This window comes from Magnolia sinica, chromosome 8 (assembly GCF_029962835.1).
Source record: "Magnolia sinica isolate HGM2019 chromosome 8, MsV1, whole genome shotgun sequence".
NCBI lineage: Eukaryota > Viridiplantae > Streptophyta > Magnoliopsida > Magnoliales > Magnoliaceae > Magnolia > Magnolia sinica.
Genome location: NC_080580.1, coordinates 5,460,155 through 5,469,017, shown reverse-complemented (window position 1 = coordinate 5,469,017; position 8,863 = coordinate 5,460,155). Strand labels below are relative to the sequence as shown.

General features: G+C 39.3%; 1 protein-coding gene across 1 annotated transcript; it reads left to right on the top strand.

Moving 5' to 3' along the window:
- Positions 1 to 2,290: 2,290 nt before the first annotated feature.
- On the top strand, positions 2,291 to 7,356 carry LOC131252697 (UDP-glycosyltransferase 76B1-like). Its single transcript, XM_058253374.1, has 2 exons — positions 2,291 to 2,847; positions 6,404 to 7,356. The coding sequence occupies exons 1-2, from the start codon at positions 2,361 to 2,363 to the stop codon at positions 7,279 to 7,281; spliced, it is 1,365 nt and encodes a 454-aa protein (XP_058109357.1). The 5' UTR covers positions 2,291 to 2,360; the 3' UTR covers positions 7,282 to 7,356.
- The last annotated feature ends 1,507 nt before the right edge of the window (positions 7,357 to 8,863 follow it).

The following is an 8,863-nucleotide window of genomic DNA, read 5'->3' as shown; positions in this document are numbered from 1 at the left end:
TTGAGCATAAATTTAGGTTCTTGTATAGGACATTGGGTCTTATGTAGGGCCTAAATCTTCAGGTGATCTTGTGTAGGACATTGGCTTTTGCGTAGGGCCTAAAACCTCAGGTTCTTATGTAGGACATTGGCTTTTGCGTAGAGCCTAAATCTCGAGTCCTTGTGTAGGGATGTAAAAGGTTAGATGTTAATTTAATTTAAAACCTTCAATAGGGAAATCCGGTACACTCATGTGTTAAGTGTGTCCGTCAAGAGTGGAGTAGGCAAGTAGTTGAACTAGTATATATGATTATGTTTGGGATTGTCATTTGCACACTAGTTTAATTATTCTTATGTGTTTGAATGTTGAATTATGTGACCCTCTATTAGCTTGGAAGCCCTAGAGTTAAATTGTCTTGCTTAGTTTAAGTTAGGCATCTAGTTTTTAAAAGGTATATTTTTTTAAATAGGTCCTAATTACCCTTATCCCTTTAGGATATAATCTTTATTCTTTAGCTCCGTCAAGCTTCCGCACGCACAACCGAGGTAATCTCATTACGCAACAGGCATATTTTCATAGTTCAAAATCTAGGAGGAAGCCAACCCAGGTCCATCGTGTTGATAGCCTTAGTGAGGCCCACCAAAGTTTTGTAATGGACTTATCTTTTGAGGTGTCCATTGATCATGGTAGGGAGCATCTTATAAATATGTCAAGTTGGGAGAAAGATCCCTTCTCAACCATACACAACAATATCGAAATCAAAGGAAAGAAGAAAAAATAGGCAAACTGCAACACAAATATTTACGTAGTTTCCTTTCAAGATGTCTACGAATTCACACCAATTCTCAAAGGAAAAAAAAAAAAGAAAGAAAGAAAAGAATTAACACTCAATACAGCAATGGCTCTCTCTCTCTCTCTCTCTCTCTCTCTCTCTCCACATAATATATATTATCCCAAACGAACTACGGTTTACATAAAAAATAATTAAAAAAAAAAAAAATCCATGTGAATTTATGAAATTTCCCTATGGACAAGGGGCACACCATCAGACCCCATGCGCGTCCTGTGACCCCAGTGAGCTCGTCCTGCGATATGTACAGTACACCTGTGATTATCAAGTTCCATAGATCCTAACACACCATACATCATATAAAGACACAATGGGCCGGGTCTACATACAATGTAAAATGTCTTAATGGTGCACATCCTCATCCCAACTATTCCATGTCGTGTCACCATATATGTTCTGCATCATGATAATTTTTGGGATGCAAAAATAACTAAGAGGGGCGCATCTAATGGATGGGTTAGATGACAGTCATAAATCATGTTACCCCATACTGCTCAAACTTATCGTAATTACCATACATTCTAATGATATAATCATTCCTTAATTTCATTCATATACCGGAGATGCAAGCGTAATATGGTAGAGCCATCTCTCAACAGGACATGTGGCAGACTGATGTTCAAATCAGGTCCACTCATATACAAGGCCCTTGCATGGGACGCGGATCAGGTGGTGTTGCCAACACCACCCGTAGAGGTGATGTGTCAATGCGTTGGGCCCTGTGGGGCCAACGTCGTGTGTGTGTTTTCCCTTCATCGAGGTCAGAGTGACCTTATCAACAGGTTGGATGACAAGTAAACATTACGGTGGGCCCTAAAAAGGTTTCAACGGTGGGTGTCATTAACCCCACTGTTTCCTATGGTGTGGTCACTTGAACTTTGGATCTACTTCATTGGTAGATAGGGGACGACTCAGCATGACTTGTTAGGGTCAACTCAACCCAAGGCCCCACTAAGTTGGTCCGAGTTACCGAGTCTTTAAACCATGCAGGGGAGTCGCATCCCACTGTTCCTAGTCACTAGTGACATATGCAAAGGCCAAAGAGAAAACTTTTGATACTTCAGCAGTGAGGTGGATGACAGGAACTTAACGATTAGAAATTGTAGGAACGGCATGCAAATAATCCAAATTAAACTGTCCAAATTATAGAACTCGGTTGACATGCATCGTGAATAAAAAGTTACACTTAATTGATAATCTTATTATTGGATTGGCGGACATTTATTGGACGGTTAAAAACATATAATGACCATATTTTAACAATCAAGTGTCCCACTAATTAGTGGTTAGGATCATTCAACCAATCTGATTTCGGGACTGACTTTTAAAGAGTGGGTTCCACAATTTAGTTGGTTTAATTTGAGTTAATATATGCAACATGCATAACTACTGAGTGCCTGTGTATCAAGTGTGATACTTTGCAAGAGTATCATTTAACTCCCTATATACATGCCATATATGTGTGGAGTTCCTTGCTTAGCCGAAAAGCCAGTGACCGATTTCCACCGCAGCCGATCACATCTCAAAACCAATGGAAGCATCGAGAGATATTCAAATCCAAGCAACAAAAGTCCCTCATTTGGTTATTTTGCCATTCCCATTTCAAGGACACATAAATCCCATGCTTCAACTGGCCACTCTCCTACACTCCAAAGGATTCTCAATCACCGTAATTCACACTCACTCCAATTCCCCCAATCCATCCAACTTCCCCAACTTCAACTTCGAGCCCATACCCGACGGCTTATCCGACGGTCAGCTCTGGACTGAGGACCCCATAACCCTTGCGTTCATCCTCAACGAGTCATGCCAAGCACCGTTCCTTGATCGCTTGTCCCGATTGCTATCAGATGGCCCGGTTACTTGCATCATCACTGATGAACTTTTTTACTTCACTGAAGCCGTTGCAGACCAATTGAAGCTCCCGAGAATTTTGTTAGGCACGAGCAGTGCCACATGTGCCACCACCATGGCGTCTTTGAAGCTTCTACAGCAAAATGGACTCCTTTCCATCACAGGTACGTGTGCCTTTTAGAGGCCCGTTTGGGTGTCTCCCAAATCTTGATGGTTTTTTCTTTTACAACCTGATATAAAATCTTTCCAGAGATTGATCAAGGTACACACAAATAGTAAAAAAATAATAATAATAATAGAGTTGAACTTCAATTTATTTATTTTTTAAGCTACTAAAATTTCCATATTCCAGAAAAAACAATAAACGCTGTATACATTCGGGCATCCCCAGCCCCAAAATACCGAGGACCGCTTATCATATACCCAAGAAGCAAAACTTAACCACAGCTCTAACACCTGACACATGCTCCCCGGGGCCACCCTATCAAGGAATAGGGTCCCTCGAATATTCTGCTGGAGCTTCGACACTTCATGAAAAAGCCAAACCAATTGGGACCCACTCCCTAGCTTGACTAAGGCAGGGATGAACATGATGAGGTCGACATGCAACATCTTCATTGAGAAGATAATTGTTCCGAATCCACTGAACTTCTTTAGACTTCTCAAATCTATGAGAAAGAAAGCAAGCGAAATAGAAAATAAATTCTATAAAATTTGAAATTGATTAATGAATGAAATAAACTAGTTCACAACCCTTTAAATAGGGATACCAAGCAATGTGAGAGAAATCAGAAGCAAACTACAACTAAAGCTCCTAGAATTCGCAACTTACTATAAATAGTAAACTTACTATTTATAAACGGTCGTGATGTCAACTAGCTCGCAAGGTTTTCAGCCAAAAATAGTAAGTCTCCTATTTAGCTTCACCAAACTGTTCTCCTAATTATTCTAAGCTCTTTTCATGTTGGGCGCAACTCTTAAAGCCCAACGGATGAAGAGTTATAATCAAACTAAAACTTACTATTTATAGTAAAAACGAAATTAAAATAGATAAACGACCATCGATCCAAGGGTATTTCGCAAATCCTACTTGTGCAACCTGGCGTGGTGACTTAGGTGGCTAAAGTATCTTGTTCTACCCCAAAATCATATATTTTATGCCCAATAACTCATCCCGGATTGTGAGATATGCCCGATCTAAGGTTCGACGGTCTAGATCACTTTTGTAGTCGACCGAGCCTTTTCTAATCCATCTTGGCCATGAAACTGTCCGCGACCCACTCTACATCATTGACTATGCCATCCGCCACCCCATTGGCCTTTCTAAAGATATGCCTCACTCTAATGTCAGCCTAATGTAGAAGATATTCGATGTGGAACCTCCGGTTATTCACCATATCAATCATAGCTTTCAAGTCGCTTTCCACATTGATTTTAGGGAATATATTGGCCGCACATAAGTATAAACCCTTGGTTGATGCAGGGAAGGACATGTTGAGGTTGATCACCATCTTCCTCATGAATAACTACTCCGAATCACCGGAGCTCTTTAGACTCTTCATAGAGATTCCTCGAATTCACGAAGGATGAAAATATAAAATAATTTCTAATAAATTCAAAATAAATTGATTGATGATGGAAATGAAATTGCAATTCTTTAAATAATGAACTTAAACCTAGGATGGAGTTTTAGACTCAAACTCGCTTAAAACATGACTTACTATAAATAATAAACTTACTATTTATAGACAACCATGATTCCTACTAGACTTCATGGTTTTCGACCAAATATAGTAAGTGCCCAATTTGGCCTAACCATGTTATTCTAATCTTTCTAAGCCCTTTTCATGTTGGGTATGGCTCCTAAAACTCAAAGGATTAAAAGTTATGATTGAATTAAAACTTAATATTTATAGTAAAAATGAAAATAAAATGAACTTTTGACCGTCGATCTGGTGGAATCTCGCAAATCCGGCATGCGCAACCATGTATAGCGGGTTGGTTGGTTAAGGTAGCTTCTCTTACCCCAAAATCATATATGATATGTCGAAAACTTCAATCCAATTTGCGAGATACAATTATTTTAAGGTTCTGATGGTCCTAATCACTTTTGCCTCCGACCAGGCCTTCTCTGGTCCTTCTTAGCCATGAAAGTTTCCGTGACTTGTTCTACATCAGTCCACTCCACTTCAAAAGAACTTGTCCTCAAGTTCTCATCCTGTTTCGGCTCATGATACTCAGTTAGGTCTGCAACGTTGAAACTAAGTGAGATCTCCATGTCATCCGGAAGATCAACAATGTAAGCGTTGTCGTTGATTGTTTGAATGATCGGTACCGGTCCAATCTTCTTATTCTTTAACTTTTTGTAGGTCCTAGTCAGAAATATCGCCTTGCATAGATGAACCATAACACTTTGAACACTTTTTGTCGTTGATGCTTGTCGACTTACTCCTTATACTTGTCGTTCGAGTCATGCAATTTGGTTTGCATTTCCGCATGAATGCCAACGATTTGGTCCATCATATGTTATGATACCCGAGAGCTTGGGAAAATGACCAAGTCAAGTGCATGGCGGCGCACTCAACCATAAATAAGAACAAAGACTTCCCTGTCGAGCAGTTCACCATGTTGTTGAATGCAAACTCCACTTGAGACAATGTCAAATTCCAATACTTCAGTTTGTCACCAAAAATATACCAAAGGACATTTACTAACGTGCAATTAATAGCTTCAGTCTGCAGCCCTTGCATGGTCAACTGACTCTCTTGGCAGAAAGATTTCATTCTTTTCGAAAGATAACAAATCTCTGGATCGCCGTCTATAGGATTTTCATTCATACCTTCGTTGTTTGCCATCAGCCTGAGGAGAGTCCTCGCTCTGATACCAATTGACTCAGGGATGAACGTGATGAGGTCAATTACCGTCTTCCTCAAGGATAACTACTCCAGATCCACGGAGCTTCTCTGGACTCCTCACAGAGACTTCTCGAATCCACAAGGAAAAAAACAAGAAAAATAAAAATAAATTCTACAAAATTCACAATTTGATTGATTGATGAAATAAACAAGTTTCAAACCCTTTAAATAGGGATACTAAGCAATGTGAGAAATTTCGGAATCAAACTACAACTAAAACTCCTAGAATTCGCAACTTACTATAAATAGTAAAAAAATTATTTATAGTAAGTGTACTATGTGGCTTAACCACGTTATTCTCCTATTTTTTAAAAACAATTTTCATATTGGGCACAACTCCTAAAGCCCAACGGGTGAAGAGTTATAATCAAACTAAAACTTTCTAAAAATAATAAAAATGGAAATAAACATGGAATTCGACTGTCGATATGATCGAATCTCACAAATTTGGCATGGGCAACCCGACTGGCTAAAGTAGCTCGTCCTACCACAAAATCATCTATGGTACGTCGAGTAACCCATTCCAGTTTGCGAGATATGCATGTTTTAAGGTTATGATGGTCTTGATGACTTTCGCCTCCGATCAAGTCTTCTTTGGCTCATCTTGGACATGAAAGTGTCCGTGATCCGCTCTACATATGCAGCCCATCGGCCTGGCTCAGTTAGGTCCATTTACAAACCTTAGTAGGTATAAAATATCTATTAGAAAAATGAAATACAAGGAAACATATGATTGATCCTTTATAAAGAAATAAATGCAACAAACACATTAGAGTAAATGTATTAACCAATCTGTCTTTACCAGATGGTCAACCAAACACACCCATTCCTGAGATTCCGCCGCTCAGGATCAAGGACATTCCAGGCATCGGCACGACAGATCCTGATACATTTGAGCAAGTGGGGGCCAATGTTCACAATGCAATGAGGTCCGCTTTGGGTTACATCATGAACACATTTGATGGTCTTGAATCAACTGCATTGGTAAAAATTAGACAAGATATTCATCCCGTGTCACTGTTTGCGATGGGTCCACTCTATAAATTCTCACCAAGATCATCAAACAGCTTACTAACACAAGACTACAGTTGCATGGCATGGCTAGACAAGCAGGCGCCACAAACCGTGATTTACGTCAGCTTCGGGAGCTTAGCTTCCTTTGATAAAAGAGACTTGGTGGAGATAGCCTGGGGGCTAGCCAATAGTGACCAGCCCTTCTTGTGGGTGGTCCGGCCTGGCTCCATCCATAGCCATGATTGGGTCGAACTACCAGAAGGGTTCGAAGAGAAGACACAGAAGAGGGGCCGGATCATTAAGTGGGCTCCACAACAAGAAGTGCTGGCCCACCCATCAGTGGGAGGATTTTGGACACACAATGGTTGGAATTCTACGTTGGAGAGCATGTGTGAAGGGGTCCCCATGTTATGTTGTCCTTATTTATGGGACCAAATGGTGATTGCTAGGTATGCCAGCCATGTTTGGAGGGTGGGAATGCAACTTGAGAATGGGTTTGATAGAATTGAGATAGAGTGGGCCGTAAGAAGATTGATGGTGGAGATTGAAGGGAAGGAAATAAGAGAGAGGGTAAGTGCTCTAAAGGAAAATGCAATGCGTTGTATTGCGAAAGGAGGTTCCTCATATGAGTCACTCGAGGGTTTGGTTGATCTTATCATGTCTTTTTAGTGCCTCTTTTCTTATCATATTTCATTTGTATTTTCGTTCTATGGCAAGCTAAAACAAGATGCGTGCAATCAAATATGTCTTTGTCTCTGTGTAACTATAGTCCTTTGATGTTAAACAATGTACTGATTGAAATTTAGGCTGTATGTGAATTTTTGATACAACCATTTCTTTCCCATCAAAGGGTTGATGCAGATAGAATATACAATGCAATGCAAAAATTGGGCCGCACCATGATGATCACTTTGCATGAAGCATAGTCTAAATATACTAGGACTGGTTTCTCCAACTGATAGGAGTTTTTTGGAGTTGTTTCTAGTAAATTATGACATTTAAAAAGTATAATTAATATATAAACAGTGCTTACGTGTGCTGAGTTGAGTCACGTTTTATCGGTCCGATTTTAAGTCTTGGGAATTATATTACAATTCAACTGTAAGTCTTGGGAACGATTATGTCCGATTATGTCCCGAAAATGATTATGGTATGATTATAGGTCTTGAGAACAATTACAGTGCAATTATAGGTCTCGATAATAATTACAATCCAATTAGGGATCCTGAGAATGATTACGGTCCGATTATACCCAGAACAATAACAATATGGCTGTAGGTCACAGGAACATTTACCAAGCAATTATAGGTCTCAAGATCAGTTACAGTTCGATTCTAAGTCTTAGGAATGATTACAATCTGATTGTAAGTCTCATGAATGATTATAAGTTTATTATAAGTCATACTAACGATTACAATCCCATTATAAGTCTCGGGAACAATTACGCTGTAGTTATAGATCCTGAAAATAGTTATAGTACGATTATAGATCTATGGAATGACTATAGTGCAATTACAAGTTGTAGAAATGATCACTGACTGATAATATATATAGTATTTTTTTCTGAGTGTTGATGGTATGTGTTGAAGGCACACAAAATCCAAGCGTTGTGGCTACTCATTGGTCCACGTCATTTCCGATGACTCTAGTTAAAAAGATAGGCTAGATTTCTCTCTCACAAATTGGTTGCTAACTACACAACACAACTTTTAATGTGTGGAATATTTTTGGGTCCCACCATGATTTTTGTGTTAGATCTACGCCATCCATCAATTTTACTAGATAATTCTAGAGTATAAGCCCAAAAATGAGGTACATCCAAAGCTCAAGTAGAGCACACCATAGAAAGTAGTGGGGATTGAACAAGATGATTATTTTCCATCTGACCTGTTCATAAGATCATGCATACCTGGATAAAGTTAAAATACAAATATCAGCTTGATCAAAGCCTTATGTGGCCCTAAGAAGTTTTCAATAATACTATCAATTGCTAGTGCCTTCAGTGGTGTGAGCTTTGGATTTGTAATTTTTTAAGGTTTGTATCCTTAGAATGATATGAAAAAATAGATGGACAGTGTAGATCTAAGAAATGCATCATCATGGGGCTCACGTAAATTTCACACCTCGAGAAAATCCATTGCTTGCACTGTGGCACAGGGGAGCGGATTAGGTGAGACCACGACCTCACTCACAATCTAAAAAATTAAGGCTAAATGTGCTATTAATTTAGCCTTGGTTGCTAAGGAACCGA